This window comes from Pyrgilauda ruficollis, unplaced genomic scaffold (assembly GCF_017590135.1).
Source record: "Pyrgilauda ruficollis isolate IOZ18807 unplaced genomic scaffold, ASM1759013v1 scaffold91, whole genome shotgun sequence".
In the NCBI taxonomy this organism is placed as follows: domain Eukaryota; kingdom Metazoa; phylum Chordata; class Aves; order Passeriformes; family Passeridae; genus Pyrgilauda; species Pyrgilauda ruficollis.
The window spans coordinates 1466412-1486843 of record NW_024531155.1 but is presented as its reverse complement, the minus strand read 5'-3'; the positions used below and the strand labels follow the sequence as shown (position 1 = coordinate 1486843).

General features: G+C 37.7%; 1 protein-coding gene across 7 annotated transcripts in view; it reads right to left on the bottom strand.

The window, feature by feature from the left end:
* Positions 1-373: 373 nt before the first annotated feature.
* ANAPC10 (anaphase promoting complex subunit 10) overlaps positions 374-20432 on the bottom strand; it is a 33601-nt gene continuing 13542 nt past the window's right edge. For all 7 annotated transcript variants that reach the window (XM_041489248.1, XM_041489249.1, XM_041489247.1 and 4 more), the window contains one exon: positions 374-760. In XM_041489248.1, coding sequence (XP_041345182.1) covers positions 530-760 — 231 coding nt within the window. In that variant the 3' untranslated portion in view covers positions 374-529. The remainder of the gene's footprint in view (positions 761-20432) is intronic.

Here is a 20432-nt window from a genome sequence, read left to right as displayed (position 1 = left end):
TAGTTATGAAGAAGGCTAAATCCATGCACACAGCCACTGAGCAGAAACAACCCTCTAGAGAAAAGGGTACAACTCATTAGCACAAGCAATACTGGGAAAATACTACTGGTAATGTCTTTAGATCATGTCCATTCAAGAAGAGGTGCAACTTTTTAAAGAGCCATTTTCAGGTAAAGGAATGAACTATTTCCATGCATGATCATTAGGGGAGGAAATCATCCCCCAAAACATCTGTATTATATCAAATAAATTATTGATTCCCACCCAGTCAAATACATTCTTTTAAGAGTGCCTGGATTGTTTTTTTTTTCTCTCAGAGAGTACAAGAGCACTCAGACTCCTAGAAAAAGAAACTAAATTACAGACTACAACATACTGTAACACAAGATTATCTTTATTTCAAAACTGTACAAAGTATAAACATAAAGATATAATTACACTGAAGTAAACCCTGCTCTTTAAGTATCTGTATACTTTAGCACTGATACCGTCATGAAAAAATATCTTTATTGTTCCTCATGAGGAAATTTTATCTGATGGAGCGATACATCATGAAATCAATTGTTGTACATCTGGGAAATTTACCAATGGAGCTCTCCTCCACAGGGGTGTACACTTTGATTTGCCTCATGTGAGTGTCTCTTCCATTCTGGTGATTCGCTAGAACAGCAATCTGGATCATAAAGGTGCGAATGGGCTTCTTGTGGGTATCTGTTAGAGGAACATGGATCCAGCCACTGGGTTCCACTAATTCCAGTTGCTGCCAAAAACAAGACAGAAGAGCAAAACATTCAGAAACAGTTCACATAATTCATATAAATTATCACATATTAAACCCATTTAATAAAGCAGTCTTGTTATTCAGATTTTAGTTACTTTTTCAAAATAATTTGAAATAAGAGAGTTGAATACTCATAGCTAATTTACTGCTCACGTAAATGTATACAAATTAATTTGGCTGTCTGCAGTTGTGTTTGCTTTTGCCTTTCAGAATCTATTCCTCATTTTGTGCCCTTAAAATAAAAATCAATATAACAGAATACAGACTTCAATATACATTTAAAAAAGTAAAAGTGTAGCATTTGTACCTTCTTACTGAAGAACAATGGTCAAACATGCCAAAATATGCATTGTACATTGTTTTATCTAGGCACTCTATACAGTACAATATACTAGAGTGACTTATGTAGGAAACCAAATGCACGCAAAGTTCTGGGTTTTCAGAAATTCCTTAGATTGTTGGGGGGCTGGGGAAGAGGAAAAGGAAAGTGACAGAGGGAAAAATAGAAGATACCTCAAACTTCATCTCATGTATCATGACCAATTAATAATTGCTGCACAGCCATTAAATCACATTCTAATCACATTTGACTTGCCTTTTATACAACATACACAGTGTGATATGATGACTTTTTCTTTCTCAATTTTAATCCTACACAAACCAATGTCAAGGCAAGCAAAGAACAGTATTTTTTTTTTAACTCTAAACCACATCACTGACACAAGAGACTGCTGAAATCACACTGGATGCAATGCAGAGCATGGTAATGCTTTTGTTTGAAACTAACTGCCCAACTTCAAAGCACAGCTCAAAACACACATGGAAGAGCACACAAGTAAATAGAAGTCCTGCGGGGGGGGAAAAGAAAACAAAACACAAAACAATTGTCCACCAGCAAGTGGATTCACACAGCTAAGCAAATAAGAGTGCTGTTCTTAGCAGCTGAGTTCCCCTAAGGAAGATGTATGTGCTTTGAGCAGCTCAAAATTCCCATCTTTCTCCCAAAAATACTGCATGGTACATCCTGTCAAATGCCTTGTTTATGCTGAAGCTTTCAAAAGACCCATCTGAGAGCTACTGGTTCAGAGTCAGCAGACAACAACCCTGAGAAAACAACCTAAGAAACAAGTAAAAAAGTTTGATGACTACTTTAGCTTAAAGTAGCAGAAAAAAAAATCTTTTACACCTCCACCTTAAAAAAAAGAACAAGGAAAAAACACCCAACAAATAACCACAACTCAAAACTCTCCACTGCTGCAGACTCTCCAACAAATTATTTCCAAAGCATTAAATTCACTAAACCTTAGCAGCAAATCATTTCACTCTCGGAGCTAGACATTTCCACAAACACACAGTCACTTATTTGTTGTAGCACTGTCCCTTTCAAAAAACTTTAATTTTTTTTTCCATAGGAAACTTTACGTCATGGCTGACTTTACAAGGGGATAAAAAATAGATGGCTTGTTGAAGCAGCTTTACAAAGGGGAAATTTATCATGGTGAGGTGGCAGTAAACAGCTTAAATAAGTATGCTTTCCATCTTCATAGTAAACAGAGGAGGAGGATCCTCCTAACACTTTATTCAACTACTATTAAGGTCAAGTGACTGTGATTTTGAAGAGAACTACAAGGCTATTGCTAATTAAACTAGCATTTTAATATTATTCTCAGTGTTTACAAATTTTGACTGCTAATTCAAAGTGGAAAATTTGAGTTCAAGAGCTAACATACTGAGACTCGTATGCTTAGATCAGTATGAAACAGATTAGTTAACACTAAGGAACTTTAAAAAAAAAAGGTAGAAAAGACAAAAGTATGGCATATTTCCCAATGTTCTGTTTCATCCCTGATCAAAGGAGGTGGTTCTATGTTCAATTTACAGCAAGTTATTTTCCAGTCCTGCTACAAAGGCAACAAGTTTCTCCCCAAGTCTTTCTACAGAGATGGGACAAGTCATTCCTTCACCTGTAAAACTGGCAACTGAGGCATTAGGTTAATCAGACTAAAAGGTTCTCTGGCTCCAGATGTCAGACTTCACATACTCTGAGCTGGTTTTTACTGTCGTAAGTGGAATACAGGATTTTACAGGAGGTTTAGCTCGCACTGAGTTCACTTGCAGTTCTGCATTTCTGCAAAGGGAGACAAGTTCTCAAGCTAGCCACAACACAGAGTCTGAGCAGCCACCTAGAACAGCCACTTGAGTGCCTCTTGCAGAAACACCAGGACTGAGCACAGACAGCACACAATTCATCAAGCACTACTGAACTGTCTTAGCCACAAAGACTTTTTTTTATTTCCCTAAATCTCAGCTTCCCTCACTCCACATTTTTCAACTTCCCTAACAGAATGAACAGATGAATACAGATGAATACACAACCTTTACTCATACAAATCCTGGACTCATCCTCAGAATAGGCCCCTTTCCCCATTCCAATCAAACAGTTGCCTCTTGGACAAAACACACAACACTTGTGATGAAGTTGGAGGCTAGAGTATAATAAATGCAAATGTCAGACTTCAATGTTTGAAAAAAGTGAGCTCTTGATTTCTGTCCTCTAACATTACCGTACTGACATTTGAGATTTTTTTTTTAATTGATGCTCACATAGTTCATTAAAACCTTGATACCCACTCAGGTACTGAGGTTTAAATGCAACAAAAGCAAAACGAACACTCAGTAGAAAAGGAAGTATTGTTTTGCCAGTATGATACACACATTTTCTGTGACCAAAGGAATGGTATAAACCAGACACACACACTCTCCCAAATTTTTCTCCTCCACATCTGTCATGCTCTTTCAGATGAGTGAAACATTTTCTTTTTCCAGAGGGCCCAGGTCCGTCACCAGGGAGAAGGAACAGGACATGGGAACAGGCAGGGGTGATACAAGACACAATGCTGCCCACTCCTAGCTCAATGTCAGCACCCAGACCCAGCCGTCACAACTCCTAGCAGAAGTGGGATGAAATATGCAGCTCTACTCTGCCTGGAGCATTCCCAGTGTGAACAGAATCTAAAGGAAGCTTACTGTGAAGTTTTAAGAAATTCCTATTAAGCCCATGCAAATGGCAATCTTTCAAAGCCTTGTAAACTGGTCTGGAAATTTGGGTGGATTTTTACAGGGAGGCAAAAGGCACATCCTCAACACAAAGGCTGAACTATTGCCAAATTTCAAATCCTTGGTTTAGAGCTTGGGGGCACTGGAGCATCAAAGAAGGACACCAGAATATTCTCACACAAGCAAAACAGCATACTTTTCACTAGCCTTGTTCTTGGAACAGAACTGCTTTGCCTGAAACTTTCAAAAAATTCAACCCAAAGCAGATATCTCGCATGGAAAAATCTGTCTGAACTGAACTTTGGCAAAAGTCAAAGTAACCAAGAGTTAAGCCTTAAAATGGAAAGGGTCACACAACCTTAAGTACAGGTGGCACTGGCAGCTCCACTCATAATAAAATACTATACTTGAAATCCATTTCAGCTGACTTTGCTCAAAGTCAAGCTTGTTCTTTAAAAGCACAGACCACTGTATATACATACAGACACACACACATGCAGATATATTTATATTTCACCTCAACTCTATAGCATCAGTTCACTGTGAGCAAATATCAGATTAAGTTGCCTCCCATATTTTTAATCTTATGCATATCATTAAGACTCGGTCATAGTAAAAAACTGTCTTCCAAGAAATTTTTCAAAATCAGCTTTATTACTAATCACCTGAGTAAAACTAAAAATTAAAAATTTCTTTCTGTCATGTGTTTTTCTAGAAAAGTCTTTTTTTCAAAGAAAAAAGAAAACATAAGAATGAATCAGTGCAAGCTAAGTATTGGTAACTCAGGACAGTTCCTGGAGCTCTAGACTAATCTTACTGTACAATATACTAAAAACCCAGGGTTTGTGGCTTTTTTTTATTTGCTTCTAATACTATAAATTTTGTGACAATTGGAAAACAAGAAGACCATGAAAGTCAAAATAAAAGAACAAAGGGATAAAAATTGAAATGGAAAAATCACTCACTTGTCTTCGCTGCTATTATACTCCAGCTCTTCTCCTGCTTTCTCTCTGTTGCTTTCTTATTTTTCCTGTCTTCTGCACACTACAGTTTTACCTATAGACGTATACTCCCAACTCCAGGAATCCACATTATTTGGAAAGCCAAAGGAAATTAATATTCTCAATGGAATTCTCCTCTCCAGCCTCTTTAACAGCCCTTTTTCTTCACTTTACTGTACAGTCCAGAGGTTCTAGAGAATTCCATACATATTTGGCAAGGCTACTATTGCAAGTAATGGGTGTCCTACCATAGGAGATGCAAACCACACAACAAAATAAAAATTAAAAAAAGAAAATAAGACCAAGGCAACTTGAGGCTACACTTCAGAGAGATGACTGAACACAAGACCAAAGCTTTTAGGAGGAAGCTTCTTCTACAATCATTAGCCTTCTTATAGGCTAGGAAGTTTTTTACCCAAAGAACACTTTTCCATAGTATTAATCCTACCTAAATTGAATATTGACCCCTTTTCCATACTTGGTGGTATTTTGTTTACATTCTGTGGTGTCTGCAAACGGCATAAAACTCTAACTGCTATTCCTACTAGGGTTACAAATGCAACCCAAGTTTTTGGCTGTATTTACAATAGGCTAACATCCTTGAGATAAGACTTGATTTTTCCTGCCCTTTAAAGGTATCTTTTGTGAGAGAGAAAAAAACTCACTGTAAGTAGTTTCACATTTAGTGTAATTACAAACACATCCCAGATTTATGCTAGACAGGGCTCCCAGCTCAGGGGAATAAATATATATAGGAAGAAAAAGCAGTTCATTTTCTCCCCCTGGGAAGCATGTGTAGAAGAGGACCTATGCACTGACAGAAAGCTGAGAATTCTTGCTGCCATCACAGCTTCAGCATGAAACATTATTTTGAGATGTTTGTACCTCATCAAATTTCCATTTCATCAACTTTACTACTAGATTCAAATGGCTGTGAAATCAAACAGCATTTAATTTTACTCCTACTTTTCTCATAAAACTGTTAAAGCTGTTTTTTGTTTTAGTGACTCAGCCAACTATGAAATTAAAAGTAGTGGCTAGATTCTTCTTCACACATATAATTTTGTCTCTCTATGTGCTTAGCTAGTTTTTACAATACAGTTATTATAAAAACCTAAGCTTTTCAAAGCAGTGTTCTCAATAAATAATGTATTCTTCCAAGCAGCAGATCATAAAACTAAGTTTCAGGGAAAAGAAATGCTATGTTCAGAAATTAAATATTTATCAGTACATTAACTTTCCCATGTAGGAAATGGATTTTTCCTGTTTAGCCATTGTTTTTCACAGCTATCCAAATATGTTTTCACAACAACTGGCAAGGAGAAAGAAGGCTGGCTTAACTTCCAAAATCATGTTTCCATAACGGCCATGTCCTACCATTTAGTTACCAGGACTGAGAATCTGTGTGCTTCTGCATAATTCCAAGTATTTGAACTGTCAACACACGAAGTAGCAGAGCTTGGGCTTCAGCCATCACTTCACTTAGGAAGGAAGAGAACCAGTTAATAGCAGTGATGCACCAGTTCCAACAGAAAAAATGAAGCACGTCCAAAAGAAACTTGGTGAGTTCCAAGTGAGCCAAAGGAGGGACACCACATTAGCAACTTAACAAGGAACACAGCAACAGGCTCAAAGGACCCACTGTGAACAGCACACTTGTGTGCTCGGATGAAGCAACGACCACCTAAGGAGGTGCCTCTGTGGTCTTAATCAGCCACCTCCTTAAACGGTCAAGAAATCTCATTTCAGTCCATTAGGCAAGAGAAGTTTTCCATTCTTTTAAACAGCAGTTCCTGAAGAGTCTAAAGGAGCACAGTCCATTCCCTCAGGAAGAATCAGCTGTGGATTTGGGTACACAGGGGATCAGTTGCAGAATAAGCTGTATCAGAGAGTGAAACTGCAAACACTAGAAGTTCCTATCTTTTAGTACCCTATTAGCTCTTTGTTAAAATAAAATGAAAGAAATGACCTTTGGGAAGACTGGGAAGGTTGAAAAGAGGTCCAAAAGATCCTTGCAAGAAGTTTTATAGAACCTTCTTCAGACTATTTTGCCCCAGTTTAAAACACTAAAAATTAATAAATGCCCAGGTGTTAGAAAGTTGTATGCAATTAAAAGAAAGACAACTACACATACAAACCAAGCTAAAAAGAATATGTAGAAAAGGACGAAAAGTAAATCTAGAAAAGCAAATCCTTGATGGGTCAAGGATGCTCAAATACAGAGTGTTATAATGCCTTTCTAAATTTCCTGTTTGGATTACCTGAGCAGCACAAATATGTTGGACAACATCAGTGGGTTGTGTCCCAATTCTGCTTTCTGAAGGGAGCAGATGATGCCAATTAAGCCATGTATGATGCAACCTAAACTTCATTTGGCAGAATGACTCACCAGCAAATTCATGAAATGGTCTCAGTGACTGGTCCATTTTGATATTCTTTAGAATTGGGTGTCCTGATTATCATTTCCCCATACAGTTAAAAAGGAACACTCTTATTTGGTTCTGCCAAGAAACCAACACAGTATCTTCTAAGATGCACACAGTTGATGCAGGCAGAATTTCAATATTACAACAGGAATAAAGTCAGGAAGAGCTGAGATTTAATCCATGGAATGGTTAACAGGGAAAGTCAGCTTTATGAATGCTCTCATAGGCTGTCTTTGAATTCTGCTGAAGTCAGATGAAGAACACATAAGAGGACAACAATCAAGTTTTAGACATGATGAGTGAGAGCCTTTGGTGAGTAAGAGCACACATATGCCTACAGTCAAATGGGGGAAATGGTGTACAGGGGCACACACTGCGGAATACCAAGAGCTTTAGGACATGGATTCACAGGAAAGCAGCTCTTTCAAAAGCACCAAGTGATGAAGAATCCCACATAATGATGCCTGCAAAAGGGTCAAGTCTGTGCTGAACTGCCCACATATAAAACTCCTGACAGATGAAGTCATGGATGGCCTGGACACGTGTGGAGGGGCCCCTGTCCGTGGTACTTAAACAACCACCACCCTGCCCATCACAGTCCCACCTCTGCATCTGCTCACAGCACCTGCATAGTCAGGTACATCCAGCCTGACAGACAAATAAATAGCCTGCCAAATGCTCAACCTCTGTGAAATTGTCAGCCACAACTGTCTGATTCAATTGCAATTTCAGAAAATATTGCCTGCTTGACTCCGGGTGGCAGGAAAAAAAAGCAAAAGGAAGGAAAAAAAAATGGACAACAGTCTTTGAATACCTCATTCTCTAGAATGTGGCTGAAAACAGCTCTTCATTCTAGAAAATTTACCTGCATAAACCATCAGGAATTTGTCACAGACTGTTTACCAGGAAAGTCTCTCTGAAAGAAACACTGTTCTCCCATTTGCTGTGTCATATGCACTTTTTTTTTAGTATGTTCTGTGAAGAACAAGAGATAGGAGCTCAACATTTATTACAAAAATACATACTTCAAGAGGCATATATTGCTTCAGAGAAGGACAAAAATGTTGAATAGTCTTGGACAGTCTGCTTTTCAGTCTCACATTTTTGAAGTCCTATTGTTAAGTGAGGTCATTTGAACTTTCACATAACACTTTGTGCTGGACACACCCACAAATTAAAACTTGTTAGAGAAGGATTGCTATGCTGTGTATGCTTTAAGTGGCAGTCATCCACTGGAACTTCAGGAAAAAATAAAGAACCTTCTCCTGGTCCCTTTGAAAAGCAGAATGATCCAACCAGCAAATACAGAATGGCAATGCAGTCTGGAATGGTGTTTCATATGTGCAAGTATGGAATTAAGGCCTAAAACTCCAAAGCAAACCTACTCACAGTAGTAAACTATCTAAGTTTAGTTTAGGTATCAGCTAAAAGAGATTCCATCTTAACAGGAATCTGCTCCTCCAGAAGGAATACTGACTCCAATTGAAATCAGCCACAACAGCTGTGAAATTTTGGATCTCTGATTTAAAGAAAAATGGGTATCATAACTCATTTAAGAAGCAATCAAGAATGGAGGAAGGGAAGGCAAATACATCCTAAGTGCAGTATTGTGGTAGCATTTCTCTTCACAGAGAAAAGCAAGGCACAACTTCCCAAGAATATTTTCTGGGAATCGCAGCAAGGAACCTCAGAGAAAGAAAAAACAATTCTTATCTCATTTGCTGCTCCTGTGTTGTGCCAAAGTAGAATGCAATATGGAGATTGTTTACCCAAAGTGATGGTGTTTTGTTTCCTTGGCCTATCAGGGCCAAGCACGTGTCCAGACTGTTGGTCAGCAGACAGTCACAAGATTTTGTCAGCAGTTGAGTGCTTGTGCACTTTCAGTTTAGATGTGGTGTAATATAGTATAGAATAATATAGTATAATAAAGTAATAGACTATAGTAATGCAGTGTGTAGTGCAATATAGTAATGTAGTGTAATATAGTATAGAATAATATAGTATAATAAAGTAATTAATTAGCCTTCTGATATTAATGTAATCCTCCTCATCATTCTTCCCTTCGACGTTGGGGTCTCCCTGCTAACACAATACAGCACTACTCTTCTGCAGGGACCTAATCTCACTGCACAGCTGCCACAATCCACAGGAATGCCATACCTTTGCAAGGGCACTGCAACTCTGAGAAGATTCCTGGTATCAGGGGAAATCCTTCACATCTACAGGAACGTGACTCCAGTATGAACCTGTTACCTCCCCTGAGCTTGGCAGACAGTACACTGAAGATGAAAAACCTACAAAAAAATTATTGGCTGACAGTATCAAAAAACAGGTAATGCTGCCCAAAACAAGCTTTCTGCCTCAGTTTGTCTGTTTCTGGTACCTAGGTTGGGTAAAGTTTTAGTTGCAGACATACTGGAACAGACTGCATTTGGACACTCTGGACTTAAAAATGAATGGCAGAAAATCCATAGTTTGCTGCATGTCTTTTCAAAGTTCCAGCATTATGAAAGAAGAATGAGGGACTTTTTAAATATTTTTTTTAAAACCAGGGTACTTTACAACTCAAATTATCAGTAGCTTAAGAGTATTATAGATGCAGATGTGAGAAAAGAAACAGTACATTTAAAAAACCAAAAACCAACCAAAAATTACTATAAAATAAATAGCCAACGCTGCATATTGCACATTTACAAACAATTGCAAATCTCCTTTAGTGAAAACAAATGTTTTATACTCTTAGGGAAGCACTTCAAATCGAAGTTTATCTCACTGCAATATTTCTTCATTTTACAGACAAGTAAGTAACTAAGGAGAAGTTCCCATGTGTACAAGGTAACTGTGTAGGGATACTTCTGAGTAGGAATCTGGCAGATGATGACCAACCTGCTTTTGAACCCAGTAACTCAGTAACTTTTACCTGATCAGAAGCTTGAGAAAAAAAAACAGCTGTCAAACATAACAAAAGCCACTACAACTTTCCATGTTCACTCAAACAAATAGTACCATCTGCATTCAGAAGTTTTTAGTCATAACACAAAATAGTGACAAAAGTATCAAAAAAAACCCCATCTGGTTAAGTATGTGGACTAAGGTTTTCATAACAACAGATATCGGGGACACAGTTTTTAAAAATTACTTAGGACAATACATTACTAGCACTTTTATTAATACATTACTAGCACTTTTATTTAAGTTTGTATCTTAGTCATAAATTTGAATTCTCACCCCCCAAACACTGAAAAGCTCTAAGATTTCCCTGTACTGAGATAGCAAAATCTTAGTCCTTCCCTTCAGAGCAGCATCCACCCAAAGGAAAGACATCACCTCCTACAACTTCCAGGTGAGTCAGGCTGCTCTCAGGGAAGAGAGTAGCACTTCATCTACTGAAGAGAGGCAGGGGAAACCAGCAATGAAAGAAGAGACTGCTACACAAAGGGACCAGAAACAGATTCAACTGGGGTAGTGGAACATTCTACTGCGAAGTCTGAACATATATTTAAAAAACTATTCTGACGCTCAGGTGAATTTGCATTACAAATGGAACTGCTGACTGAAGAATGGGACAAAGCAGCTGCCTTTTATGAAAGGCAACAGAACGCGCTGAACTTGATGATCTTAGAGGTCTTTTCCTACTTAAATGATTTTATGGTTAACACTACAGAATCTTCCAAGAAAGGGAGTGTAGACAGAATTTTCTATGAGCAAGAAACAACTGCTTTGAACAATGGCAGTATACAAGAGGACCTTAAGGCAAATAAAATGAACACATTAAAACCTAGAAGATGGCAAAGCATAAAGGGAGAAGTCCTATGATTTTTTTCAAACTATAACTGCTGGGTACAAGCAGGAATAATATAAATGTATACTATGGGTGCACTGCATAAATTGTTTGAAAATGGAAGTTAAGGCTGGAAAACATTTCTGGGAAATAACTAATTTTACAAAGGGGCAGAAATTTGCAAATTCAATGAAAACTGTATTGCAGATGTCTGCAGTTCCCATTTCTCCTACATACATAATGGAATGATACTATGTTTGTGTGAAAGTGCAAAAAAAAAAAAAAAAACCCAGGTCATAATTTACCTTGAAAATTGTTTAGCCATATCCAGGAAATATGTCTAGACATAGCTACAGTTAAATTATACAAAGCAGGTATTTGAAAAAAAAAAAAAATTGTGCAAGGAATATTAAAGATTTAAGTCCCTAAAAACCAGCCACACTGAGTTAATTCTCTATCAAACCATCTCAAATAACTTAGCGGCAATAACCTAGTGACCACATTTCATGCCGTGCACTTTGCATCCCAGAGAATGCAGAAAATTAATATGGGAAATGAACAAATGCAAAAAAAAATAATAATATCATGATATTTAAAGAAAGTCCATAGTAGTAGCAGCCAGCTGCTAGCTCTCAAGCACTCTTTATAGGTGAGGGGAAGAAAGTACATAAAAACCAAAAAAAATCTCATTCCTCTCACTGAGAAGGGCTATTACTACACATTGAAGAGAACTAGATTTCTGATCTGCTAGAAGACAAGCTCATAAAACTGCATGGCTCTAACTTTTCACCTGTTACACAAGACTGTAGTTCCTGAGCAACTTCATTTGTCAGGAAAAGACTGGAACAAATTATACCAAATTTGTTTGGTGCTACCAAATTAAAAAAACCCTACTCATTCTTTACTAGCAAGAGGACAAGTTGTTGATTTAAGACACAAAAAGCACTGGGATTAAGAGAAAGCATTTCTCCTGCTTTCAAAGGAGTGGCTTGTTTCTGAGAATTACAGAGGGTTACCTTTCCCAAAAATTAAGGAATTTAAAATCTCCGTAAATAGTCCACAAATCCTGCAGAAGTACAGCATGCAAACATTTCTGTGTCTGGATAAGGACTCCATGGATACCCAGTAAAGGCAAAGTAGGGTAAAACCTGATAAAACTTCAATATTACTCAAGTGTGTTGTAGCACACAATAAGCAAATGCAGAGTAGCATTTCACAGGATCCAGAGCGTAATGCTTAGCTTGAGGAATATTTACTCATTGGAAACAAATCCAAAAGACCGTTGTGAAAACTATTTTGTGCAAAGTTAAAATGCAATGCAGAGTCTCATCTCAGAAAGATCTCAAATTCATAAACATGTGTCACTGGAGATATATTTTCATACAAATGAACTTTAAAAGAGAAGAAATATATCTGTCAGAGGTTCAGCTGGATAGTTTTATGTGAGCCAGAATACACTTCCATAAATCTGCAAAGCTGGAATCAGAACTGTTGCCCAATGGAAGCATTTAATTTTACATCTCAACAGAATTTCTTTAATGTACTGGAACAAATGCAGCAGAGCTTTTATTTTTGCTTGTATTTTCTTACAAATCAATAAGAAGGCGTGTCCAAAGAAAACCCACAAGGCTTTTATCTCTTGTTTTATGTGGAGGTCAGACTTGAGACTCTGCTTCTTCTCATCTACATCAATTTTATTTCTAGACTTTTTTTCTGGGAGTCAAAGGTCCCTCAAGTTACCACTCACTCAAAAAATATACAATTTAAAAAGGTATTCAGTGGTGCTATGAACTGTCCCTTGCTGCAACGGCATTTCTGCTACAAACAGCATCTGGATTAGCCTTAGTGCTACATCCTACAGACCAAGAAAACGAGCTCTTCACCATCACTTGTGTAAGAATCAAAATAAAATTACATCCTAAGTAGGCTCCTGAAAAATGAGGGGGCAGTGGAAAACAAAGCATGAGAATAAGTTAATTAAAAACTTGTTTACCAGCAGGCCTGCTATGTCCTCTAGAGCTACTGTGGGGTGTCATCTTACTGCTTAGCAAAGTGCAGTCAACAACAAGCAGATGGAATTGGATTGCAAATCTATGTGACTTGCTGTACATCTACTGTGGCTACATATGCCCTCCTGCTTAATTTATTTCTGCTATGCAAGTAAATCTTTTAACTCCTCATGACAGTATAAAGAAATAGAAGAAAGCCCAGTAATTCCACAATAGAAGTTCCTACCCCAGCAGTGCCAGATTTACCAAAAGCTGATTTATGAAAACCTCTATTGCAAATGGTGACCATCATAATCACAACAGAGACCTGGTCAAGGAGAGGGAAGTCTGCTTCAAAATTTTACGACATCGTTTCTTCTGATACTGAATTGCAACTTTTTTTTGAAACAATGAAAAAATAAAACATGATTTGATTTTTACCTTGCTAAGTAACAGATTAATCTCAACTAAGAGAAACAAATCAGAGTTTTCTGCATTTGTTAGTAAAAATAATCCAAAATATCCTTCATACTCACAGTTGAATTTGATCTCTGACAAATACAGAGATAAACAATAATTTAAATAATAATTTAAATAATAATTTAGAAAGACGTATTAGGGGCTATGCCACATGATTCACTCTAATCTGTGACTGAAAACAGCATTCATAAAAAGCTTAAATAAAAACTGTATTTGATAACATTCCTTTGACGTGAGACATAAAACACTCCAGAATTCATTCTGAAATAAAATAGGACTGTTAGATAAACCTACTTTAGGAATTGGATGAAGACAGCTAGAGAGTACAGGCCCTCAAGCCAGACACATATGATACATTATTATTCTCACTCCACCCTCTCCTGTGTGTTCGCACGGAAAATGGAAAAAGCCTGGCAAAGGTTTTTCCGATTCAAACACATGATCTCGGTTATCTTATGACAGATTAAGACAGAGAACAGCCCTCAGAAAGAAATAAATTTATACTTCATATCTATAGAAACATTTCCACGCACTACTTGAGATAAGGAACAGGATAACACCACATTCAATCCCTTCCCACCCAATAAAACTTAGCAAAGAATTGAATGTAGACCCTGTGTAGCAGTGTTCTCATCAAAGCTACACACAGACATGTGATCCCTGACCAAAATAACATCACAGTAATCCCAGGAGCATGATCTCCCTCTGGAAAGAACTACCGTGGTGGCAGCTCTGAAGCAGCTGAGTCTTACAGTCCAGAACCCTGGATTTGTTCTAGATCTCTACCACCTGCCAGGTAGCATTTTCTTCTGAACACTGAGGATTGCTTTAATTTACCACATCAACAGAATTCCTTTCAGAACTACTTTCCTAGTGACACTGAATAATGTCAGCTTTCCACTAGAATGTTAGGCTTCAAAAAAAAAAAAAAAAAAAAAAGGCTGATGGTAATTATAAAATCCCCCCATATACCTAGACAGAATACACTTGTTCCTTTATTTCTACCTGAATTTATGGAAATTTTTGGTTGTTTCTTTTTAGTGCTGACCTGACAAATCATGGCACATCCAGTGCATTTAATGGATTTGTTTTGGGGTTTTTTTAATCCTAATTAATAGCAATACCTGATAACTTTGCCACAAGGCAGCATGTACTAGAAATAGCCAAGTGTGACTGCATTTGTACGGATGCAAATAAAGGTATTATAACATGAAAGCCACACGTACAGAGAATAATAAGTGATGGGCAAACTGGCTCCTAATTTCTTCTAAATTGGAGCCACTTCCTGCCTTCACCCAGCTGCCAAACTCCTGGTTTGGCACAGGGTGGTGAACACAGTCACAGGAGGTTTCCAGCTGCTGGTGCCTACAAGTTGTTCAAGTGAAACAGAAAATGAGGTGTGCTGTGCCAGCTGACCAGCACCAGTTGGGATGACAGCATAAAAGTTTCTTAGGTATCCAAGAAAATTCTGATTCCTTTCATATCTTTTCTTATGCTTAAACCAAATTAAATGTTGACTGCTAGCTTTACTCTTTGGAGGATTTTAATACTATGTTAGTAGCAGCACCCAGAGGGATCAGAACCAGTCTTGGGTTTGACCTTACTGCATGTGTTTAGCACTTCTTAATTTTTGAAAAGATCTAGTGCTCCCTCCAAGGATTACTCTTCACAGTTAAGTCTATGAAGACAATCAGGTAAATCAAAGATGATTGTTTATAATTCACTGACTTTATCCTCCCAATCGTATTTCACAGTGCAGAAAAAAAATTGCTTAAAGGCAAGAAGTTTCCCAGTGGTGAGCAACCTCTCCAGAATGAGGAAAGCAGGAATGAGTGAGCAGCATCTTACTGTCAGGTTTGACACAACTTTAAGGATGTTTTTTACATCCTTTAAGCAAAAGATGGTGGTGTGACTCCCACAACGTTTTCACATTTGGAATCCAAAACCAGAGGAGATCATTTTGGATTACTCAGGCCTAGGCAACTTATAGAATGGGAAAGAGCATGTTTATAGAATGTGGTAGGGTAGAAGAAGAAAAATGAGATCCAGAAACAGTTCTTTATTTAACAATTCCAATGCAGTATGCAGGGCCCTTTACTACAGAAAAATATAATTTCTCTTCCAAATACAGGTCTGCTCCACTTTTCCAAGATCTCCTTCCTAACATGCTGCCTTCTTGAGATCAAAGAAGCATCCTTTGTTTCACACACTTTCTTCAATGGTACCCACCTCCTTGCTCTGCTAAGTAACTGCAAGGTCAGATGTCTAGAGGCCACATCACCAAAACCCAATAAATGATACAGCCAGCCAACAAAGATTTTCATTTTCCCTAGTTCAAACCTTGAAACCTTATGTGACCAGGAACTCCTTCAAACACCCAAGTAAAAAGCTTCATTAAACAGTTTGCCTAGCAGGGTGTCCATCCTTCTGTCCAAGTGCAGAGAGATCAAACACAAGAGATAAAGTAGATGTTGCTACATGCTCCAGTTTGCAAGTGCACAGTATCACATGTTTTGTAAACCACAGTTCAAATTAATTCTGATCAGCTGAGGGGGTTCACGTGACTGAGCACCATGAAGATGTTCTAGATAAGCGTCACACTGACACCCACCATAAGCTGTAATGCTGGAGGCACTTGGATGTTTTAAAATGTTAACTAGACACCATATTTGCATCAAAAAAGGAGGAGGAAGGAAGGGAAGGGGTTAAATATTGAAGTAGGGATACCAACTACATGAGTGTCTTCTGTCATGCTGTCACCTCCCCCTCCATCCACCCACCTTATTCCTCACTCCCATGTTCAGTCTCAGAGAGACTGCTTAAATGAAGAGAAGAGCACCCAGATCTTTCTTGCTACGGTTTTTATGTTGCTAAATCCCTGCTTGCTTCTCTTACTTCTGAAACATTCATGATTATCTGCAAGAATTATCTAGTGAGCCTACACTGGTAAACTGCAATTAGAAATCCCTACAAACTTTGAAAAACCATTGACCAACAAGTATCCCAGTGCACTCTCCAAACATAGAACCTTTATTCCAACAGGAACTTCCAGTAAAAAATGATGTGTGAACAGCAGACACTGATGTTCACACAAGCTTACTGCATACAACCCAGCAGGCGATTTTTCTGGTTTTTTTGGATTATGCCCTGGAGGTGCTGGCACAATGGAATTTCAATACCATAACTGCTTGTTTCTCTGTGTGCCAGCCTCTGAAATAACAGGTAAAAATTAAAAAAAAATACACATAAAACAAACATTCTATTTTTTAAAATTACAGGAATCACAAAATGAAATGGTTTTAATTCTCTAGTTCAAACGATGTAATTTATAACCATGACACAAATAGAGAAGAAGCACAAAAGAAGGGATAATACAGAAATAACATAACGTTCCCAAGGTTCAGTTTACAAGGACCTCACACAAAGTTTTGTTTTTTTTTTCAACTCTTACTAGAAACAGTATTATTTGCTAAAAATGCAGTAGCTGCCAAAAGCTATGATCCATCTAAAGCAAACATGTTTAAGATGGAAATAGAGTGTTAATGCTGAAGAAAGACAAAATTGAGTATACAAGTTTTCTTTTTAAATTGTGGAAGCAACTGCAGTACAGAGTTAAGTTTGTTTTTCATCTTCCTGAGCAAAAATTGATTGCATTTGCAGATAAGCACCTAAATTAGAGAGAAGTGCATTAAGACAATAACAGAAGTAATCAAATTCCAAACTTTCTAATTAAACCTCTTTTTCCTGCAGAAGGTTATTGGGAATTCAACACTAGTCTTGGTTCACATGATAGAACAATGGGAAAATTTTCCGAATGGTTGAACGCTAACCCTGACAAGTGTGGAGAGCCAACTACAATACATTATATGGTAGCATAACCTGCCACCCACGTTGCTGAGAGAACAGCTTTCAAACACATGCACCGAGCTGTAAAACCACAAAATCCCTTATTACACATTGTCCCTTACTTAAGGTGAAATACACTATTCCCCCACGCCTCCTTTTACAAATCTTGGTGGGTTTTTTTAAACCTCCATCTCTGAAGTTTATTTAGCAGCTAACTAGACCATTTTTCAGACTTTATTTTCCAAATGCCATTTTTCCTGTTTTGTTTTCTAACCAAAATAAAATCATGTTTTTATAGTACACAGTGAAGCCCATTGTGTCTTTCACTGTTTTTTTTTTTTAATACTACTTCCACCTGTGTGACATTATCCAAACTTTTAAAAGGAAATGTCTGATATATGACTAATTCACTTGTGAAGACTTATTTCTGGAGTGAAATATTTTCCTTTTTTCAATGGGAAGATACATGACTCATCACTGGGTAAAGTAAAAAAAATGGTTCCATCGTGCTTTTTATTGGAAGATCAGATATTCTAATATTTATTGCCATTCTTTTCCACTGTTATGCAATCCAAATATATTCAAAAAGATAAACTGCCACAGCCTGTGTGGTTACAGACACTGGCATTCATGGAAGTCAACCATTGCTGCAGAATGACAAACACACTCCACCCTCATTACAACATGCTGTAGTTACCAGCCAAACACCTTTGCCTTTTCTGAAAAGGCTGCATTATAATAAAAGCAGACCAGCAAAACAAATTATACAGGGGGACCCAAGGGATGGTAAAAGTAGTAACAACTGGTAGAAAGCATAACTCTGAATATGGAAAGTGAGCTACTTAATGACTTGAGGAATGCATACAGCCTCACACTGCAAAAGGAGCCCACTGAAAACTGCTGGTATGTACAACTCTCTTGGTTAATGATTCCCCCCTCCTGCCCCCTCCCGCTGCACATGTCTGCTGCCTGAATCATTGCATTCCAAGATAGTTAGAGGATATACACAGTTTCTTCAGGGGTTTTCAGTTGCAACTTTGCTGGCAATGGTAATTTTATTTGCAAATGTTTCTATTCTACTGACAAGGTCAATTAGTCTAACGAACTATTGGTTGTTCTGTCTGATAGCTCTGTGTATTTATTCAAGCAAGCACTTTTATAACCCACAATTGAATGCAGACAGTTACCCTTGTAAACACGACTGTCCACTGGGATTTTCACTACATTCTGAGCATGTAAAAGGAAAACATGCTTTTCTTCCCTCGGCCTGATAGCACATAAGTTTGATTACAACTTGGAAATTTCAGGCAGTGAAGGGTATGGGGGCTAGGGTTTTAAATAGATATAATCTATGATCATATCTACATATCATCAATATACATATTTGGACCAATTCCTAGAAGCTAAAGAACACAGAAATTTGACTGATCACTCTAAGAGCTTTAAAAATTTGGTAATGTTATCAAAGGAAGAAAGATCAGCATATCTGCTGGCATTAAAAAGAAAAAGCCATGGTTTAAAAGAAACAAGTTATATGTAGCACTAAGGGCTAAAGGCTACAAAAAGTGCTTTCACAAAAGCCAGAAGCACAATTTGTGCATGTGTATGTGTGTGTGCATAAATCAGCTGCAGAAGTTGGTAGAGTTAAAAATAAAATTAGGAGAAAAAAGAAGACTATTCCACAGCTCCAGCTAGAACTTTTGTACATGAGCAGCATGGCCATGCCAGTGGCAAAATGTGCAAAGAGGAAAAATGACAGACCCTACTCTCACAGAACTTTTATTAACATATACATGTGTTCCCTTCACCATACAGGTTCCCTTTGTAACAGTATCTTCTTGTGAAAAAGAGATCTTTCATTTATACTCATTAGGAATGGTAAAGCAGTTGGCCTGTCAGTACACTGATCTCCATTTTTGAAGACTTCCCTGCATAAATCTTTCAGGTATATAGAGAAGGTAAGAAACTATCAAGGAAAATCAGCAGTTTTTCCCCTAACTAATACAATTACTACTCTACAACAGTAGTATTATACTACATACTTCAAAAGAGTGCTAGAGAATATGTTCACCAGAATTTGCAGTTGGTTTTCAATATAAAAAGTCTAAGCGTCTGGCTCCTTCCCCTCACACACAGGGCACTATGTGCAACCTGCTCATGTCCACCAGAGAATTTGTTTAAAGTATTGTAATTAGAATACAATAGCGAAAGCTGCATTAAAGCCAATTAAAAACTCCCCCATCATGCTGGAGGACAGTTTACTTACTTTGCACTGATAACACACAGTTTTAAAAATCTGAATGTTTAAGCCAATAGTACCAGAAAGATTTTTACAGAAGTAAAATATTTAAAAAACAAAGATTTGGGGGAAATCTTTGTAAATCCTCCTACGAGAACTTCATGCACAGAAAAGAGATGAAACGAGGTAATCAAACACTTGCTACAGGAAGAGAAGGTGGTGGTATGACCTAATTGTGGCCTTCCAGTACCTAAGGGAGCCTACAAAAAAGAGGAACAGAGACATTTTACAAGGGCATGTAATGATAGGACAAGGGGGAATGGTCTAAAACTAAGGTTTAGATTAGATATTAGCAAGAAATTCTTTACTGTGAGGGTGTTGATTTTCCAATTTCTTTTCTATAGTGGAATTTAAATGAATAATCATGAAAAAGGCTGTAAGTGCAAGAGAGGTTTTCACACATATGTAACACTCAGTGCTTCCACCAGTTCCTAGGCTCTCTGTACTTGAGCTCCCTTGAGGAAAGCTCTGTACTTCATCAACTTCCTGCCTTCCATAGAGCTGTTGCCACATTGTTTCACATGGCTTGTCCTCTGCTTCAGAGAGTAAAGTCAGACTGACAGAATTAAAAATACAGGGCCTCTTTAAGGTACCCTTGCCTAATTGAGCCCTTCTGGGGCAAGAAAAGGTTCCTTCATAGATTTGTTTCTGAATGCTCAGACACAAAAGAAAAAATATCTTTTGTATGCAACATGTACCACAGCAGAAAAACCATGTTTAGTTTTCCTCTAGAGAAGAGATGCTTATTTCTCTTAAAATATTACTTCATAACA